The 20,578-nt window shown below is 34.9% G+C and overlaps 4 protein-coding genes across 7 annotated transcripts; 2 read left to right on the top strand and 2 right to left on the bottom strand.

Moving 5' to 3' along the window:
- Positions 1-285: 285 nt before the first annotated feature.
- Positions 286-18,256, top strand: LOC117792063 (signal transducer and transcription activator). 4 transcript variants are annotated; one of them, XM_034632019.1, is made up of 10 exons: positions 1,107-1,586; positions 10,585-11,065; positions 11,343-12,397; positions 12,463-12,948; positions 13,007-13,276; positions 13,348-13,548; positions 14,043-14,181; positions 14,783-15,073; positions 16,158-16,494; positions 17,118-18,256. In XM_034632019.1, exons 2-8 carry the CDS (start codon positions 10,935-10,937, stop codon positions 15,024-15,026), a joined length of 2,526 nt encoding a protein of 841 aa, XP_034487910.1. In that variant the 5' UTR covers positions 1,107-1,586; positions 10,585-10,934; the 3' UTR covers positions 15,027-15,073; positions 16,158-16,494; positions 17,118-18,256. The 4 variants fall into 4 exon arrangements, with proteins under 4 accessions (XP_034487913.1, XP_034487910.1, XP_034487911.1 ...); XM_034632022.1 differs by lacking the exons at positions 1,107-1,586; positions 10,585-11,065 and adding an exon at positions 286-557; XM_034632020.1 differs by lacking the exon at positions 14,783-15,073 and having other exon boundaries at positions 1,108-1,586.
- A 115-nt stretch (positions 18,257-18,371) lies between these two features.
- Positions 18,372-18,750, bottom strand: LOC117792066 (metallothionein-4). The gene is made up of 2 exons (XM_034632024.1): positions 18,596-18,750; positions 18,372-18,538 (listed from the first exon to the last, which is right to left on the bottom strand). The coding sequence occupies exons 1-2, from the start codon at positions 18,618-18,620 to the stop codon at positions 18,429-18,431; spliced, it is 135 nt and encodes a 44-aa protein (XP_034487915.1). The 5' UTR covers positions 18,621-18,750; the 3' UTR covers positions 18,372-18,428.
- A 164-nt stretch (positions 18,751-18,914) lies between these two features.
- On the top strand, positions 18,915-19,331 carry LOC117792067 (metallothionein-4-like). The gene is made up of 2 exons (XM_034632025.1): positions 18,915-19,075; positions 19,137-19,331. Exons 1-2 carry the CDS (start codon positions 19,051-19,053, stop codon positions 19,235-19,237), a joined length of 126 nt encoding a protein of 41 aa, XP_034487916.1. The 5' UTR covers positions 18,915-19,050; the 3' UTR covers positions 19,238-19,331.
- A 643-nt stretch (positions 19,332-19,974) lies between these two features.
- LOC117792064 (metallothionein-4) lies at positions 19,975-20,353 on the bottom strand. Its single transcript, XM_034632023.1, has 2 exons — positions 20,193-20,353; positions 19,975-20,135 (listed from the first exon to the last, which is right to left on the bottom strand). The coding sequence occupies exons 1-2, from the start codon at positions 20,215-20,217 to the stop codon at positions 20,026-20,028; spliced, it is 135 nt and encodes a 44-aa protein (XP_034487914.1). The 5' UTR covers positions 20,218-20,353; the 3' UTR covers positions 19,975-20,025.
- Between the last annotated feature and the right edge of the window lie 225 nt (positions 20,354-20,578).

Below are 20,578 nucleotides of genomic sequence, written 5' to 3'. Positions count from 1 at the left end.
ACGACTTGATACCCTGAATAGTGCTGCCAACAGGAAAATCTTAAAAAAAAATCGCTAAAATTGCGATGCAGAAGGTAGACAACTTTTTTTAACAACAAACTATATATTTGCTTATAAAGTTACTATAATTTTGTCTTTATTAAAAATAATTTAGTCCAAGATCTGAACGCTGAGCAAGTTAACCACTTTTGCACACAGTTGTATATTTAAAATAGCCATATTTTCGGTTATAAAACAGCTAAGTTGGCAACAGTGCCCTGTGCATCACTTTTTGTTTTACATTTGTCATCTCTAGTCGCGTTCATTTAGTTGTGCAAAAATAGTGCGCAAAAACAAATTTTTGATTTATTTTACATTTGCTGGTGTTAACGCAAGTCATAACTGTTAAATTGCCTTTATCTGCGTCGCGTACTTATACCCAGTTAATTTAATTTTGTCACCGGTGTTATTTATTTACTTTTGAATGTTCGCAAAGACGTCGTTCAACTGAGTACTTTACGTACATATGTATGTACTTAAGCTTATGATAAGCTTTCAAAAACTGTTAAAGGCTATAGGTGAGTTTGGGTTAATGGTAGAAATTAAACTACAATTATGCAAATTAAGGAGTCTATTGATTTGTTGTAGTCATGGCCGCTCCCTTTGTGGGCGGCTGGCGCTGTTGCTGGCGTACAACAGGTGAACAGAGTTGCCACACGGCTGATTAAGCCTTTCGGCAATTTGTTTTGCGAAAAATCAATTTAATTGATTATAATTACACAACCTTAAATCAATGGCAAGTGACAAAAGGGAAGCTTTTAAGCCTTTTCTTAAATTTGTAAACCCCCTCGAAAGTATGTAAACGTTTATGTATAAATTTTATGAAGTGTCGTGCCATGGTGCTAATACTTCTTAACTGTTGCTAATGAAAGCTATTAAAGTAGTGCTTGGAAACACTGAATATTAATACTGTGCGGAAATTAGTAAGAGCTTCCGATTTGAGATTAATCAGTTCAAATGTACCACATTTGATACATTATCAACTGTTAATGACAATCCGATAGTCTGGCCAATTAGCGTTAACAGTACCATTTTGAGTAAAACAGTTGTGTGTCGAGCTAACAGCTCGGTGCTACATTTATGTTCGTGCGTTCAATCGCGTTGGTGGTGTGCCTTCGCGGCTAGTGCAAATATAATAAAAAATTCCAAATTTTAATGTCACAGCGCTTGGTAAAAGTTTAATAATTCGAAACTTGTTGCAATTCAAATAATATATGTTTGAGCGAATTTTCGATTGTTTTGTTTTGAAGCAACCATCCAACGCGAAACAGAGAGCATAAGAGAATAAGTAAAGTGAAGTTTCAGTGATAGTGTATGTATTTGTGTGGCGCGTGTGTATGTTCGATTTAAAAATAAAACGGCAAATACATATCAAAATATTATAAGCAAAGAAACAGACGAAACGGTCTCTCAACTTGTGTGTGTGCTGCTCAGCACTTGTGCGCGTGTGTATGTGTGTATGTCTGTGCGGCCATCGCAACCAATACCAACATATTAACATACGTTCCATACGTGTTTACACCTTTTGAGCTGTTTGTGTATTAAAGGTAAATAGAATATAGAAAAAGCAAAAAAGAGCAAAACACGGGCACGTTCTCTGTGCACAAAACCAACAAGCAAATGTTATCGGCCCCCCGGCTAGGACGGGGCCATGCGTGGGCGGGCGGGCCGGCTGCGACGCCGTTGCCGCTGCCGGTGCACTTTTTCCCCTTTTCTTTGCTTCTATTCTGTTTTAAGATTTGTTGTGGCAAATTCTAGGAATCATGAAGAATTGTTTTGACTTTGATAGATGTTTAAGATTCCCGTTGTCTTCAAATAGATGTTTAACTAAGTATTCTATACATTTTTAAATAAAATTTAATATCGCCCACACAAACAGTTGGTCAAGAAAGTGTTTTGACACAATCAAAAATTGATACATTTGATGGGTATTTATTTTAATTTTATTTTTTGTTATTCTTGGCTAACAAGCTAAAAAAAGAAAAATTATTATATAAAAACAAATATGTGCATTTTTATTTTGTCGAAACACTTTCTTGACTAACTGTATGTATTGACACACGTGTGTGCAGTGTGTGTCTGACCATGCAAAATCATGTGTTCCCACTTGGGCAGAGACTTTAATGTACTTCATGTTGTTGTTTTTGTTTTTGTTGTTGTTGCGCTCCTGTTTCTTATTGTTTTTCTTGCTGGCTGCGCATGTCGCAGTTGCAGTCGTTGTGGCCATCGTCTTTCGTTGTTAATTCCTGGAAAAATCATAAAAACAAAAGCAAAAGAATTTTCGAGTGCAATAGCAACAGCGAATATATTAGCTCCCCTCTCCCTTCTCCTTCACTCTTTACTACCTATCTATCTCTCTATCCCTTTCAATCTTGCTTACAAGCACATTTGCTACTCTTGCTTTCTTGCCAAGGCAGCGACAATAACAACAACAGCAACAGCAATAGCAATAACAACAACAAGAAGAACAGGGACAGCACAACGCCTTCGTCGCTTCCTCTCGTCGCGTTTTCTGCCCGCTCAACACTTTATCTTCTTCTGTGTTCTTCTGATTCTGTTCTTGGTTCGTTCTTTCGCTCAATGTGTTGCGCACACGTTCTCACTGGCCGTGGCCTGCCTTTTACCATTTTGGACAAATTACATTTCTCGTTGTCGTGTCAATGACGTCGCAGTCGCCGTCGCCGTCGCAGTCACTAACATTTGTGACCAACTGTTTGGCCGGCAGTTAGCACTTTTTAATCGCGTCTATCGAAGCTCGTCAAGATAAGCTGCGATAAGGTTGCTTTACCTTATTTCTATCTCTCTCTCTCTCTTCGCTCTATTTGATTATTACAGCTTGGTAGTAACTAAACTGCAACGCAATTTACACTAAATGAACTTTATTGTACATATACAGTTGGAAGGGGGAGCTTATCAAGTTTGTTTACCTACACATGCACATATACACACACACACATACACACGCACGCACACATACTTAAGTGTGAACTTTAATCAATCAGTGCATAAAAATAAAAAAACTTAAAGAAACAATCACCAGATGTACAGTGGTTTCCAGCTTATTTGACCAACTAGATTAATTTATCTTTTAATGCAAAGGAGATAAAAATCAAATTGCAAAGCAGCTAATTAATGTTTAAAATTAAGCTAAACATTTTCATTTATTATATGTGATAAAAAATCCAAACCAGGTTATAAATTTAGTGGATCAAATAAGCTGTGAGCCACTGTATGTATGACTGTGTGTTTGGGTGGGCGTCAAAGTGTGAGTGGTTTGATTAAAAGCAAAAGTAAAAATGTTAAATACTTAGCATGTGTGTGTTTGTACAAAAATCAATAATTTTATAAGCTGTATTGTTTTTCAATTCAAAATTTTAAATGGATTTTTTTGCAAAGTTTTATTAGCAAAAACCGATAGATTATTTAATCTACATATGTATGTATGTACTTTGCATATACTTTTTAATCACTTTGTGGTGGGGAGTGAGGAGCGTGCTGTGAGGTTTTGACATTTAATGTTCGGAGGGATCGCACAGCAAAAATGTAAACACCCACACAAACACACACTCTCACGAGTCTATGCACAGTCAATCACGAACACAAGCAAAAGTGCTTATTAAACTTTTATAAGCACAATAACAAATAGAACAACAACTGCAAAGAATAAGCGTCAGTAAGTGTGTGCTTGAGTTTGTATTTGTATTGATTATAAAATATTAAAAACGTACCGAACACATTTCTTGGCCAATAGCGAAGCTTAACATACACTTCACATTGTTTAAATTGATTTTCTTTTAGTTGTTATAAAAGATATTTCGAAATTGTTAATTTAAAAAAAGGATAGATTTAGTTAGTCTAAGCTTTTGCTATCACTGCTAACTTTGGTCTGTTATGTGTTGTCTGGTATGTTATCATGAGTGAATTGTGTTACAAGACGCACAGCAAATTTAAAGTGCCGATTTTTGAGTGGGCAACTGAAATACAAAGCAATTTGCAGGCAGACAGGAAAGCGAAAAACAAATGTCGAAGCAGCAAAAAAAAAAAAAAAAGAAAAGGGCAACAAGAAAAACAATAAAGTATAGATACTGACTGCATATACACAGACATCAGAGTAACATACATACGTGTGATATTAGTATGTATATGTTTGTGTCTTTCTCTCTCTCTCTCTCTCTCTCTCCCTCTCTGATGTGCTTACAAACATTTAACGATGTACATTTGTATATGCATACGAATCTCGTTTAGCGATCAACTGGTTGACAATAAATGTTAATTTATATGCGGTCTTAAATTACTTGTATTGTACTGTGCGTACATATGTTCTCTGCAATCATAATATACTTTAGATAAAAATTAGCAATAAATTGGAACTCTTTCTGTATTTGTACCCATATGTACAGAGCTTGTGGGTTACATCTCTTGATATATATTTTGGCACTACAGATCTGGTTATATCATGAAAATTTGTTTATCTGTTGCCATATCGCTGCCGTTATTTGTTTAGCAAGCGAATATGTTTGCTTAGCTAAATCCACATCTGGAATGGTACGATGTGCGTCGGTTTGTGTACTAAGCATTATTCTGGAATTGCCTTAATGCAATTTGTTTATGTACCTAAATTTGCGGTACTTTTACAACTTTAATTATGAATCAAGATCCGCAAAATAAACAAAGAAAACAAAAAAAATGCTACGCCTGAGAGTCGGGAAAAGGAGATCTGTATGGCTTTAGGCGTAAGAGTTCAAGATCCCATGGGGCTTCACCTACAGTATTCCGTGAATTAGCTTAAAAGCTATAATAAAATACTATAATTAAACTATTTTTTCTAATAGTTTTGAAAATGATAAGCCACAGTTTGACTGATAATGATTAAAGTGTATCAATGATGTATATTCTAAGCCTTTAACCTAACATTTCGAAATATAATAGAACTATTTACATTGAATAATTTAGAAAGAAATAAGCCACAGTTTGTCTGACTTTACTTTAATAATACCGCCTTTCGAAGTGTATTATCAGGGAGCTGTATAGCTATTGAGCTTTAACATGTATTTACTGTGCATATTGCGCTTTAATCTTGCCCGAGTTCATTTGTCCTAGATGCAGTGTCTAGAATAATTCCTTATCAGCTTAGTACCTCCCAGACATTTTTGCTTAGCATTATTCATAATCTAAAAATGCAATTCACTATTCACATTTTGCGTTCGAGTCAATTTTTGTTTGCTTTTTCGTTCGTTCGTTCGTTCGTTCGTTTCTTTCAGTTGATGTGAATGCAGCTGTTGTTTTTGTTTGCTGCCTACGTAAAAGATACAGATACAAATATTGTACTACTTCTACACATACACATACAAATTACACATTTGTGTACATGTGTATATAACGCGATGCGGTCAGCAATTCTAATTGAATGCTATTCAAATTGCTCTCTGGGTTTTCCATAGATCGTCACAACGTCAATTGACTTAAAAGCATGAAGAAAAAAGCAACAGAAATGTTGCCAAACTAGTTTTCACTGCAATAACAACTTTCTTTGGCATGTAAAAAACTATTGCACTAGTTTCCTGTGCTGCAAATTTAAGTTTTCAAGGTCGCTCCAGCGCGATAGAAGACAAAAAGAGAGGGACAAAAAGGAGGGAAGACAAAAGAGACTAAAAGAGAGGGAGAAATGAAGACAATTGCTTTTGAACTTAAAATTGCATACTGTAATGACCTAAAATTGCAAATTGTAAGATAACAAAGATTTTAAACAGCTGAATATACATTAGAGTGCATCGATTTGTATGGGCCAAATAAAAAATCCCAAATGGTACCCAACTCAAAAGCGGGGACAAGGAATAGATTTTAGAAACATAGTTAGTTGGTATAACATAATAGAATTGACCGTAAATTACGAGTATGAGATACAATTTTTTTCTTTTTTTAAATCTATGCAACCTAATAATTTACATAGTTCTTAGCTTCGAGACTATGATGAGAAACAACGTCAAACAATTTGTCCCAGATTACAAATTTAAACAATTATACTAAAATACGTCACAGTCTTATCGCCTAATTTATTTTCGTACGCAATTTATCGCAACGTGCCACAAATTATTTATTTAAGTTTTACTTAAAGTACTGGCGCTTTCGTGGTTTCTTTCCAGGAAGATACCAATTATGTACGTTTTTTTGAAAAGATCTTTTATGCCTTTAGCAAATATACCTATATATATTTAGGTTATTACCTTATCAAAGTCAACGAAAGACATAATGAATATACAAAAAATGCTCCTTAGAATGATGGTATGCTTGTATACTCTGTATCCATTGAATTGATGTGTTCTAATTATGATTTCTATTATGTAATAGTTAGATGGAGGCATCTCTGTCCTTAGTTTGGGCATATACCTGCATACAGGGTATCTAATAGTAGCCCTTCACGCCAATGTCATTTGTTAAAAATACAAAGTATATTGTTCTCGGCAATGTGACCTAGTTTACATACTTATTTATTGTTATCCAAAGGATTGTTGATAAGTATACACTTGCATATAAGTAACGTTTTTGTTTTTATTTTATATAAATACGGCCATCGCATGGGTTTACAACGTTTATATAAAAAATAATCTGTCGTCTGTTATAGTTGCTGCTTAATTTGCATAAAAGAGAGAATTGTAATTCGTTGGAAACGGCTCAATAGACGTCAATGCTAAATTGTTAACGCATCTGCAAGATTCAAGTTTTGTTTTTTCAAGAAATTGATTTAAAATTTATAAAGTTGTTGTCTTGCATGGGATATGTAGACACGTTTTTGAACCATTGACGACAGCAATTCGTTGGGGATTTATTTATATCGCTTTTATATTGTGTATTGATACCAGCTTCCGTATGGTCTTGCTACTTTATAAATATTATAATATTGGCTCAATTTTATTACTCAGCTGTGCTTGTTGCACTTGGACAGATGCAGCATTCACTCTCAACCACAACCATAAATATACACTTTCATCTGTAAATATATGTTCTATTGGTTTATAATCTGCCGTTGTCCGCAAGTCTTGAACTCGTTGTTGCCTTAACTTAACCGGTTATTGCGAAAGTTTCTTTATACGCTATCCCAAGTGGTTAGGCCCTTTGAATGTAAGACAAACTTGCATCAAATCTTATTGTAATTATATTTGTTGGTGAATAAATGTGGATTTAAAGATATTGCAGTTAAATCTTATTTAAATTGATCATTCATTTCAGCTTAGAATTTTCTGCTGCAAATAATAACCATGGAAAATTAACATCTTTGATATTTTCACTGGTTTGACAATTAAAATTTTCTATTTATAAATTTGACATTTTAACTTTATCAGTTTCTCTGTTATTCCAATGTTTTCACATTGATAAGAGTATATTAAATTCGATAGTTCCAAATGAAAACTGATTTTATAGCTTTTTATTATTGGCATAGTTTTATCGGCAATATGTTATGCCTCTTGGGAACCGCAACTCTCCTTTGCCCCGCCCCTACTCCCTCTCGAAACATTGTTTCTTCACAGTTTCAGTGTGTTTTTTATAGCAGGCAAACAACAAAAAGAGTGCCGAAATTTGCTTTTTTGTGGTGCTTTTTGAGAGTCGTACGCTTGGCTTAGTTTTTATACTTTATACGAATTTTTTTAGGTCAAATGCTAAAAGCTGCTTTGTCAAGGATACCCAACAATGTAAAGAGAATACAAATATGCGCATTTAATTATTAGTTGCAACTCAATGTTAGATTTAATAATACGTCAAACGTTCTTCTTTCTGCTCAAAACACACAATCTTAATTTACATAATTTTCACATTTAAACAGTTTTCATAGAAACGGCTGACGAGGAAGTACTTGGCATAGATTTCATGTGTTCGCATTATTAACCTATCTAAATCATTTCTGACTATTTGGTTGATAAGCGCATTTTTCACAGTCAGCTGTTGAGTAGCTTATCAATCGATTTAATCTTTTATGGCAATTGATTAATCATGAAAAAACTAAATTATATTATCATGACGATTCCAACTAATTTGCAATTCACAGTAAATACCTACTTAAATTTATTTTGTGTGTTCTATTTAAAAAATTGCACTTGCTCAATTGTTGTTGGCTCCTTATCGTCTGATGAAAATTGTATAAAAGTAACGCTTAAGTTTCCAAAGCAGTTTAGTCGCGTTTCATATTTTGATTAAAAAACTTGCACATTTCCATTGTTCTACTTTGGATTGGTACACCGGTAAACTCCATGTCTTATAAACATAAACAAATTATAAAACAGATCTCAATTCTTATAAATAGTCTGGCGCTTCGACTGACTGGCTTATTGTTCATTTATAAACATTGCAAGTGAGACAACCAGGCTTTTCTCAGGTGACGTAGGTGTAGCTTATACGAGTATCAATAAATAAACAAACTGTGTCTCATTTCTTGGATTTCCGTTCTATTTGGAAACAAAAAATTTTCTCTCAAGGTCGTCACTGGAAAGCAAATTTAATTTGTCTTTAAGCTTTTGCAACGTAGCTTTTTTCATCTAACAATCATAAAAGAAAAATTCATTGCAAATGTAGAATTTTAACTGATTTGGCATTTCTTTTTTTTTAGATCAACCTCAGCCTTGAACTACTTAGTTTTTTGTTAGAAGATGAAAAAAAGTTATGAATCGTAGAATTAAACCTGTGGAAACCTAAAGAAGCGTTGTCTACCTACGTGATCTCGTGGTTGTTAGTGAGCCGCACATCCGATTGAATCGGGATCGTTTATGGGTTGCCCAACAACAGGTAACACACACACACAACAAGCCACGGGTTTGACCTGTTTTTGCTGTTGTCCCTTTTGTTCAGCCTCTTTCGATAGAGATGAGCGCGATGTTTGAAGTTCACGATTCCAAATAATACGAAAATGGTATAGAAATTCCAACTATTTATTATAATTTTGGTAAAGTAAAAGATTCTATATCAGTTTGTTATTAATTATAACGGTATTCATTTGATTGTCTAATCTTAATGTTACATCGTGACACGACTGAGAATCATCTCTACTTTTCTGGCCTGCAGTTTGGAATATGTTTGTTTAACGATTTTTATCTAATTTTCAATGTTGCTGCTGCTGGTCTCTTTTTGGGCCTGGTCGGACTGGTTTGGCTTGTTTAAACATTTTTCTCGTGTGTCTGATGTTGTGGCCATTCATATTTGCTACGTGCGCTACGTTCTCGTTGTCCCTTTTTTCCCGAGAACTACGAAAATTAGCGTATCGACCGCAAAAGCAAACAAATGTCTGGCCCTGGGTCGTTTTTGTTTGTCGGGCAACGGGGTCTCAGGGTTTGAAACTCAAGTTCGAGCTCGAGTTCTTTTGGGTTTCTTCGAGTTGTTTATATTTTTTTAGCGATCACGTTTTGGCCGCCCAGGAACAACCTGATCAACTCAACTCAACTAAACCGAAATCAACTCAACTCAGTTTAGTTTATTCGTTAAACAGTGCTATTAAGACTCGCACTTTGCGAGTCTATGAATGCAATAATTTATCACACCTGTTGTACACGAGGGAGCGTCTTAAATTTGCCTCCATTTTAGCGAGTTTTTGTCGTCGTGCTGTGCTGTGTTTATTTTCTCACTGTTGTGCGAGTTATCGTCGTTTTATTTGCCATTCGACATTATTTTTGTTATGGTAATTAAAGTTTTGTTTTGCTAACACAAGCTCTATCGAACTCTCGGGGACCACCATATATATAAAACACAACACACGATATACATATGTAAACACTCACACTCACACAAAGTCGCCTCTTGTGCCAAGTTCTGTCATTTCTGTATATGAAATGGGACTTCATTGTTTATCTATTGGGGGCTACTGGCGACACTGAAGGTAGATAAACCTCCCCATTGCATATTAAATGAGTGACATTTAATTATTAAAATGAACTGCACTTCAATTGTGGCAACCTTAAAATTTTGTTGAATGAATTCAAAGCTATTGCTTCAAAAATTTATACTTCAAATAATCGTATACAAAATACTAAAAATTTCATAATGTTGTAAAAATTGTATTGCAAATATTTTTATGAATTAAACGGCAAATCTTTAAGAATATTACTTTCTTATATTTTCAATTCAAAAAGTTTAAATGGGAATTCGCTGGAATTTTACCAAAGATTTTGGGAATTCCGCTTATGGGAAAATATAATATAAAATTAAATCGTTTATAATATAACAAAGTTTGAATTATAAGCACGTAATTTTCATTATTGTACTATTGGATTTTACGATTGCAATACTGAAACTTATCTTGCAAATGCTTTTGGATTGATTTTAAATGAGTGCGTTATAATAATTGCATCATAAAAATGATTGCATTAATTTTCAGTACTACTCGTACACTTATTCTATATTCTGATCAGTCAAAGTTGGTTAAATCTTCAAATATATATTTTACAAAAATTCACAAACAAACACACAGTCTCATAAAGAAACTCATATTCATTTCCCTCCATAATATACTCATCATGTAATCCTTGCCACTTATATGCTTATGTATATGTATTTTATTTATAGTTTTCTATCAATAAACATTCATACCTAACATTCCGTTTGTGCGAGTGCATTTTATGGACGAATCAAACTTACGATTCGCTTGTGGAAGTCAGCAGCTGGACCTTGGCCAGGTCAACGCAGACGCCACCACCAAGCAGCCAGAGATGCTCACAAACAAAACACAACAATAACGAATGCAAACATTAACAATAACAAAACAGAAACAGTAACCAAAACAGTAACACCCACACAAACAACGCACATATTGTCAGCTGTGTCCCTGTCATTGCATCCTGTTGCAACACATGCAACAAGCGCCATCGATCTCGCCAAACATCCCATCCATATTCATCCAATAAACAAACAAGCATATGAGCATGAGTCTGTGGAAGCGCATCTCGAGCCATGCCGACTGCGAGCAGCGCATGGCTGCTTACTACAATAAAAAGGGTCTATACGACTTGCGCCTCTGCTTGGCGCCCTGGATCGAAGACAGAATAATGTGAGTAGTCGACCTAGGTCCTAGAAATGGGCGCTACCCAAATGACAACGTTGAGTTATAGGTTATTTTGGGGATTGAATTCTATCGACTGTTAAATATCCACTGTTAATGTGACGTTAACAATGTGACAATAACATAAAAGTAGTTTTTCTTTTGGCCTTTTTTGCGAGAAATTTATGTGGTGTGGGCGGTAATAGTTATAGGTTGAACTTGTTTATAAATGATGTACTGAACTTCACTTATTCTTATTTTTTTCTTTTTATCTGTCGGCACACAGGTCCGAGCAGGTAACGCCCAATTCAACTGATCAATTGGAGCAAGTGGCGCACAGATTTAACGAGGATCTGCAACAGAAACTGCTATCGACACGTGCCAGCGATCAAGTCTTAAAGTATCGACTAGTTGAGCTCTGTGCGTTAATACAACGCACACCAGCCCTCGAGCTCTACACGCATCTGCGCAGCGGCCTGCAAAAGGAGTTGCAGTTAGCCGCCGAAAAGAGTGTTTCAGTTGCCGCCGCGGGCCAATCAATGCCCCTTAATCATTATAATATGAATAATCCAGCAGCAGCAGTCGCTGCTGTCGGAATGAACGGTAGCTATATGGAGACCAATGATTTGTTTGGCGTCACCGGTTCTGGTTCATCTCCAGTCAGTCATGTTAGCATGTCGTCTGGAATAATGCATAATGCACCTGGCAATGTAACGCCCGCTTCAATGGGCATGGTTGCACCAAAGGTTGAACTATACGATGTCCATCATCAGATTATGCAATCCCTTAGCGATTTTTCCACATGCTCTGATAATCTGAAAATGTTAGTGCAAAAATATGCATACATGCTAAATGCTGGACAAACACCCGAAGCAGAGGCAGTTTTCAAGAGTTTGATTGAGGAGAAGGCAGCAATTGTGGTTAGACTGCGACGCACCTTTATATACTATGAGAGACTGCAGGATATGGTGATTACCGAGCTGAAGAACTGGCGTCGACAACAAGCTCTAGCCGGCAATGGAGCACAGTTCAGCGAGAATATGTTGGATGATATACAACGTTGCTTTGAATTGTTGGAAACTTTTGTCACCCATCTGCTGGCAGCTGTCAAGGAGGCGATTATGGTGCGACTTATGAAAGATGATCAGGAATTGACGTCTTTGCACGAACAGATTCATGTGGCACAAAAGAATTTGGTGTGCTCCGCTTTCATTGTGGATAAACAACCTCCACAGGTGATGAAAACAAATACGCGCTTTGCTGCCTCAGTGCGTTGGCTAATCGGCTCCCAATTGGGCATTCACATGAATCCACCGACAGTCGAGTGCATTATAATGTCAGGTATTTATTATAAAATGTATATTAATTAATATTCTCTTACTTATATTCGCTATTTTATGTTGCAGAGCAACAGGCACAGCGTTTTGTGACACGTGGCACACATGTGGATGTTACCAATAGCAGCCTGTCCGGACAGTCATCGGGCGAGATACAGAACTGCTCCAGCACCATGGAGTATCAGCAGAGTAATCATGTTTTCTCCGCCAGCTTTAGAAATATGCAGCTGAAGAAGATCAAGCGTGCCGAGAAGAAGGGCACGGAAAGCGTAATGGACGAAAAGTTTGCACTGTTCTTCTATGCAACAACAACGGTGAATGATTATCAGATTCGCGTTTGGACACTTTCTCTGCCCGTCGTGGTCATTGTCCATGGCAACCAAGAGCCACAGTCGTGGGCCACAATTACCTGGGACAATGCGTTTGCAGATATTGTACGTGATCCATTTGTGGTCACCGATCGTGTCACCTGGTGTCAATTATCTGTTGCCCTTAACACCAAATTTGGTTCCTGCACACAGCGTGCCTTGACCACAGAAAATTTGGATTTCTTATGTAAGTTCCGTTGTTAATGTTATAGTTGCATAATAAATAATCTGTGTATAATCCTTAGTTGAAAAGCTGCAGCGTGATAACATTGCCGGAGAGCGTAATGAGTATATATCCTGGAATCAGTTCTGCAAGGAACCCCTGCCGGATCGTACTTTCACCTTCTGGGAATGGTTCTTTGCCATTATGAAACTGACCAAAGACCATTTACTGTCCATGTGGAAAGCGGGACGTATCACGGGCTTCATCAACAAGGCCAAGGCACACGATGATCTCATGCGAGCCGGTACTGGCATCGGCACTTTTTTGTTGCGCTTCTCCGACAGCGAGTTGGGTTCGTAATTTCTTTCCATGTGTTTCACTAAAACATCCTGCTCAATGGTTTCCTTTTATTGCTCTCGCTAGGTGGCGTCACCATTGCATATGTGAATGAAGGTGGTTCAGTAACAATGCTCTCGCCATGGACCGCACGCGATTTCCAAATACTCAATCTGGCTGATCGCATACGCGATCTGGATATGCTGCGTTGCCTGCACCCGACTGACGTTAATGTCCAACCGCTGGATCGCGATGTCGCCTTTGCCGACTTTTATACGCAGCGTCCTGGTACGGTTGCAAGATCTTGATTTTGCAACAAATTTATTGCAAATGTTTATGAAGTTGATTTATTTCATAACAATTACGTTTTCAAGAAGAGATCTATAATTATAGATCGTTAAATTGGAATTGATTTAAGATCAGAATAAGTTATAATTTTAAATTGCATTTTTAATTTATTTGAAAGTATGTCAAATTATATAGCAACTATTTTAAAAGTTACATTTGTAATTTTGAGTTGTTTAAATAATTTTTATTTATATTTATTACTTGCATTATTTATTTATTTTAAGTTAAGTAATTCATCTTATTGGAAATCTTCTCATTTGGCTTAAAAGCTGTTTTATTATTTGTATAATGCCTTTTTTATTGAAAGTTCTATTTAATTTTCTGAATCCTCTACTCACTTTAAATATGTTGTTGGAGAAATCAACTCAGTAAACATTTTAAGGACACTTTTTCATAAAAAAAAAATATTAATAATTTTATTCTATTTTCGACAGAGCCAACGCCCCGCGTCGATGGTTATGTGCCCAGCACGATACGTGTTCAGGTGCGTACCAGTGGGGATACCGGCTCCATCAGTGGCACACCTCATCATCCAATGCAGTCACCGCCGCAGGATAGCATGTCGATGGGAAAGTAAGTTTTACATGGTCGACTTTGGCAAGCATTTATGGTCCACAATTGACAATTTCAATTGTTTGCTTTTATTTTCAAGTTTCTTTTTGCTCAAGCCGGGCAAAGAGAAATTATTATGAGAACTTTAAACCAAAAGGCAAAAAAATTATAATTATAAATATAAGAACTCAAAGGCCGAGTTGCTTCCAGATTCTGTGTATTCAATTTTTTATTTATCTGGCTGTAATTGATTTATAACCGCTTTTTAAAAGTTTAATTAGATTGCAATACTTTGAAATCGAAAAATACGTTGAAAATTCGAAACCAAAGCGATACCAAAAACCGTTTTCGCGACCCTTAAATAAAAACAAAGCTATTTAATATCGTTGTTTCGTTTGAGTATTATTTATTTTCTTTTCTTCATTAAGTTTTGTAGTATTAGTAATAACCACAACAATAATAATAGCAAAAATAAACAAAGATAACAATTGTACTACTTACTATGTATTAAGCAGTGGTAAAAACTCTCTTACTTACTCTACTCTATGTTTTATTTTCATATTCTACTTTTATGCGTTATTTAATTTGTTGTGCAATCACTTGGTGTTTTGGTGCCGTCCAGTTATTCTCCACGTAGTGGCATCATGATTGATAATGTACCGAGCGTCGCAACCACATTCTATAATATGGACGATTCTGATTCAGATGATGGCACTGTGGCACGTGCGCTAGAGAATTATGTCATCAATACGCAGCCCGATGATCCAGTACTGGGTCAGATAACTGAAATACTCAATGAGTGGACGATGCCCACTAGACCAACATATTCTGTGCCATCGTCATTTAATCAAATGGTCCAAAACTAATCACAAGTTAGTTGTGGGTGCGTTTGGGTTGTGCTACTTACCGAAAGGTATAATCTACATATCTATCTATAAATATTTATGTTCCAATCGCAATCGCAATCGCATCAAAATCACCCAGCAAATAAACAACCAACGATAATTTAATAATCGTCTCAAATTAGTTATAACAAAGGAAGAATAATCGCTAATTTGTTTGTTTATAAAGCCGTGGTTCTAACATTTTGTCTGGCCAAAATCATTGCACGGCTCTTGTTGTGCCTAAGCATTCCATCCACGCTTCACTCGCCACTTGCAACACTCTTCACTTGTCTCACTCGTCACTTGTCTCACTCGTCACTCGTTACATACATTAGAAACCTTTTGTTGCCATCTACTTTACTAACCCCTTTTCAGCTTAGGGTCGCTCGCTCAGTTACAGTTTACAGATACTCAATATATGAATTAATTTTTTTTAATAATTTCTAAATTTCTGACTTCAAAGTATTGCCATCTTTTTAAGCTTTTCAGCGGCTGCAAATCATATTTATCTGTATATGTTGTATAATTTTTATATACAATTTAATTTCTAGCTAATAATATTGTACTTTATTCTAACTTTTGATCGCAGCTTGCAGAATAGCACCATCATGCATCTGTAAATGAAATGAACAGAATATGCCAAAGAACAACACAAATTGATCAGATCAACAGATCAACAGAAAAGAACAAATTTTTGGGCTCAATTGGGATTTTATTCTTATAAATATCCAAGTTACTTGCATGCGCTTCTTCTTTCCTAAATATTCGTAGTGATGTTTGTTCTTAATTGTTGTTATTGTGAGGTTTAAATCGTCAATTAAATATTATAATTGATGCTCTTCAACTGAGCCTCACTAATTTCGTACAACGAGTGCGATATGATCATATACAGGGTATATCGAACAAAGTCATTCAATATGCAGATGAACAATTTTTAAATTTTTGGTTACTCAAATTTCACTATAATCATTTGCTCAAGCGCATTTTTCAGTTTTCACATGATTCCCTACTAACAACAGACTCATTTAATAGATTTAATTAATTATATATAATTTTTTGATATGATTTCAATTTAATTAATTTATTCTGTTTTTAAATTTCGCCCTTTTTTAGTGGTAGTGATTTTGCAATGGCGGACTTTGACACGATGCAGAACTTTGATGTATATAATAGAATAATATAAAGATATACATATTTATGTACTAGAAATATATATATCGAGATGTATAATTAAATTACGTCAAATGTTACATAAACGAAATCGTATAAATATTTGCAACAATTGCCGCTATTATCGACGTCCATTAGATGTTAACCTCATCAATTTACAACGATCGGGCACTTCTCAACCTTGATTGAAAGGTTTACCCGAAAAAAAAAACACAAATAATATCAAAAGTTATTTTCATAATGGGAATTTACATCGTTGTGGCATGCGTTTTAATTTTTGGTATGTATTAAGTTGATTCATCGGCTTTTGTTAACAAGTATTTAAGCACAAGATACAAATTTGTGGGGTAGCTTGCAGATATTTTCAACAGTCTATGGAACTTATATCTGGTTGTGATCTTCAAATAGAAAATTTATCGTTGACGAACTTATACACACTTATTCGAAAATATCATTGTTAAAAGTAAAAAGTACAAGATACATTATATGTATGTAGATTAAATGTGTATTTTATATAATTATTTTATAAAATTTGCTCAAACAATTTATTGAATGTTAATATTATTATCGAATTTACTGTTAACCGAATTTATAAATGTTTGAATGTCATTATTCGCTATGTATATACATACGAGGTTGGTCCTTTTAGAGTGATCAGAGGTGGTTTCAATGTCGATATACGACAGGAGCTTTCGAAAGACTAGAGATGATATGAAATGTGTTTCAACTGATGGACGAAATGTATACGAATTTACACAAAAGAGTCAGCTATATTTATATGTATGTTTATCTAGTTATATACGAAGTACGATATTAATGTTTAATGTGCTTTACCTGTTATCTATCAATAGATAGAACATTTTGTGTTCATTACTAAAAAATCTATTTCATTTATTCTTGCAGCATTTGTGAAACGCCAAAAACGAACCAACTAAACGACAAGAGCAATGCATGCAAATTGCAGCACTTCAATACCCACACATACACCTACAACTACACATTTACACACAGACACACCCTGAAAATGATGTTATGTTTCTTAAGTCTAAACATTTTTTTATTTATAATTTTAATATGTATAAAAAATTTGCATGCCTTTTTTGCATTTGTATAATCGACACGATATTTAACTGTCAGTGTCTGTATGAAAAAAATACATACAAACTTATTGGATTACGAGTAGTACGTGGACTTAGTTAGTTTTAAACCTACATTTGTTGAATCTAAATTTGTGAGTTTTATTTTAATTTTAATCGATTTTTTTAATGTTTAGATTATTTAGATGAGACACAACGAAATTTGTTGTACTTCAATTGTGCTCATTTTAGTTATACTTTACGTATATACGTATTAATTATACTACTTATATATCAACTGCTTTATGTAAAAACCGTTTCATTGGCTTCCATGCTGAAAATGCAAAAAAATTCATGAGTGTACTATATTTTATTTTGTTTGAGATAGGACAACGTGTGCATTGCATTACAAATGCGTTAAAAGTGTTGCTTTTGTTATCTGAAAAGATTGCAAAAGCATTATAAGAAGGAAAACTAAAGAGAAAAACTAAGTAAAAATTACGAAACGAATGAAGAAAAAACGGAATTAAAACCTTTTTTTGTGTAAACGCCTAAGCTTTCAACGTGAACTGTAAGAATTTTATAATACTTAAGTACCCACAATTATTCAATTAATATACACATACAATAAATATACATACTTATATATTACTATATATATATACAAAACAAGTATATAATAAAGTTAATTACACATTTTTTGTGCAGCTGTCAAAGCAAATTCAATTTGATCAACGACAAATTCATTATGTGTGTTCGTGTTCAGCGTAAAGTTTTCAATTTTTAAATGTTTTAATGTAAAACTAATGCACACATTTCCAACGAAACTTTGTTATTGGGAATTATTTTTAAATGTGCACATTAAATAATTTAAATGGAGTTTTTTAATGTAAGCAATATATGAATTGAAAGAACTAATGAACTATTCTTGTCAAAATGGCCAATAAAGATTTGATTTAAAAATTATTATTTTGTGTTATTAATTAATTTTTAATACTGTAGTCCGACTGTAGTCCGGAATTCATAATACTAAAACCTAATTCAATTATTCAAAGTCTATGATTTTGTATTACAATATATTTAAATTTTAATTGTCATTAATAAATCCAAGGAACATCAATTGTAAGGTAACATTTATTCAATTCTTATTGGAGCAGCACTTGTCCTTGGGTCCATTCTTGCAGGCGCAATTGCATTGTTGACTGCAGGCGCAGTTGTCTCCACACTTGGTAGCCGAGCACTGGCAGTCTGTATATGGAATATGGGTTAAATATTGTACATCTATAGGCCACAAGTTCCACTTACTAGTTCCACAACCCTTGCACACCATTTTGAGTTTGATTTAATTTTATATTTGAATATGATACTCAACTGTTTAGCACGATGTCTTCTTACTGACTTTGACTCTGACTGAGCTCCAACCGCGTTTTATAGATAGGTAGTGTCTGCGGTTTTGCACACCGTTTGGGGAAAGCTGCACAAACGCGAGTCATCAATTATACCGCAATAAGCATAGGCAGTTCGGTTTATCAAAGCGTGCGCAAAATTGCGTAGTCGACGTGTTATCTCAGAAAATATAATTTTTGAGCATAGTCCGATTCCGAGCGCAACTGCACACGACTTTCTTATCTTATCAGCTAGTTTGAGGGGTATAAAAAGCAGCGATGGTTGAGCAATATGTTTAGAAAGAAAGGAGCGAAGCTTTCGTCAAAATTATACATTAACTTGTTGTACAAAATTATTATAAAACTTACCTCAAAATGCCTTGCAAGGGATGCGGAAATAGTAAGTGAAGTGAAGTTTTAATTGTGATAAATTACAAAATTAAATCCTGATTATTCAACAGATTGCCAGTGCACTTCCGGCCAATGTGGTGGTAACTGTGTCGGAAACCAGCAGTGCCAATGTGCCAGTAAACCAACCTCCAAGTGCTGCCAGAGCAAATAGTTGCTGCCTGAGTACTTTATAGAGTTAGATACTGAAATCTCTGACTGATCGTTATAATCTGAATTTTAATAAATTTTATATTTAACTAATGTAATTTTATTGTTGTTGATGTAACCATGTGGTTAAGTGGGAGATGGGTTCTTGGGTAGAAATGATTGTATTGGCAAAAGAGTCCAACAAATAAATCAATCATACATGAGACGCATTTACTTTACGTATTAATCTGACAAATTTACTACCATAATTTAAATTGACAGGCTAAGCAGAAACAAATGTACTTCTGTCTATCGGTTATTATAAGGCTTAATTGCTGCTGCTTGTTGATATTCTAAAAAGTCAGAGACTGCATCACATCACGTTATCATTGAGCTGATTTAAAATAAATCGAACGAATAAATACAAAAATAGAATTTGATAGCTTATATCTTTTTATCGCTTTTTCTTAAAATTATCAAAGTGTATGTTATAGATTTGTATGGCTATTAATTGAAGCTATCTGTCTTTCTTTTCATACTTAAATTCCAAATACGTAGTCAAAATCTATTTTAATAGTTAAAGTCTCTAGCTCATATTATTTTAAGTATTTGATAAATACTTACTTACTTACTTACTTACTGTCTACTACTGAGTATACCAGTGCGTAAGCTTTTATTTATTGAAGCTTATCAAAATAGTAATGAATAATCTTAAATAAAAAGAAAATTAAAAATTGTTTTAAAATTCATATTATATTTGTGACATAATTATACAGAACAAGCAATAGCAGGGTAAGGCAATGATTTAGTTATTTAATTCTTATTGGAGCAGCACTTGTCCTTGGGTCCATTCTTGCAGGCGCAATTGCATTGTTGACTGCAGGCGCAGTTGTCTCCACACTTGGTAGCCGAGCACTGGCAGTCTGTATATGGAATATGGGTTAAATATTGTACATCTATAGGCCACAAGTTCCACTTACTAGTTCCACAACCCTTGCACACCATTTTGAGTTTGATTTAATTTTATATTTGAATATAATACACAACTGTTTATGACGATGTCTTTTTACTGACTTTGACTCTGACTGAGCTCCAACCGCGTTTTATAGATAGCTAGTGTCTGCGGTTTTGCACACCATTTGGGGAAAGCTGCACAAACGCGAGTCATCAATAATACAACATTGAGCATAGGCAGTTCGGTTTACTAAAGCGTGCGCAAAATTGCGTAGCCGAAGCGTTATCTTAAAAATAGAACTATAGCGCGCAATCAGAGTCCGAGCGCAACTGCACACGACTTTCTTATCTTATCAGCTAGTTTGAGGGGTATAAAAAGCAGCGTTGGTTGATCAAAAATTTCAGAAAGAAA

Source organism: Drosophila innubila (genome assembly GCF_004354385.1).
Source record: "Drosophila innubila isolate TH190305 chromosome 3R unlocalized genomic scaffold, UK_Dinn_1.0 2_E_3R, whole genome shotgun sequence".
NCBI lineage: Eukaryota > Metazoa > Arthropoda > Insecta > Diptera > Drosophilidae > Drosophila > Drosophila innubila.
This window is presented reverse-complemented; position numbering and strand designations above follow the sequence as displayed.

What these genes read in the sequence shown, in the direction of transcription:
- LOC117792063 (XM_034632019.1), top strand. Translation starts at nt 10,935, where the DNA reads ATGAGCATGAGTCTGTGGAAGCGCATCTCGAGCCATGCCGACTGCGAG. An exon ending in AGAAAATTTGGATTTCTTAT is followed by an intron (nt 12,949 to 13,006) that starts GTAAGTTCCGTT and finishes TATAATCCTTAG; the next exon opens with TTGAAAAGCTGCAGCGTGAT. An exon ending in GATAGCATGTCGATGGGAAA is followed by an intron (nt 14,182 to 14,782) that starts GTAAGTTTTACA and finishes GGTGCCGTCCAG; the next exon opens with TTATTCTCCACGTAGTGGCA.
- LOC117792067 (XM_034632025.1), top strand. Translation starts at nt 19,051, where the DNA reads ATGCCTTGCAAGGGATGCGGAAATA. An exon ending in TTGCAAGGGATGCGGAAATA is followed by an intron (nt 19,076 to 19,136) that starts GTAAGTGAAGTG and finishes ATTATTCAACAG; the next exon opens with ATTGCCAGTGCACTTCCGGC.
- LOC117792064 (XM_034632023.1), bottom strand. Translation starts at nt 20,217, where the DNA reads ATGGTGTGCAAGGGTTGTGGAACTA. An exon ending in GTGCAAGGGTTGTGGAACTA is followed by an intron (nt 20,136 to 20,192) that starts GTAAGTGGAACT and finishes TTCCATATACAG; the next exon opens with ACTGCCAGTGCTCGGCTACC.
- LOC117792066 (XM_034632024.1), bottom strand. Translation starts at nt 18,620, where the DNA reads ATGGTGTGCAAGGGTTGTGGAACTA. An exon ending in GTGCAAGGGTTGTGGAACTA is followed by an intron (nt 18,539 to 18,595) that starts GTAAGTGGAACT and finishes TTCCATATACAG; the next exon opens with ACTGCCAGTGCTCGGCTACC.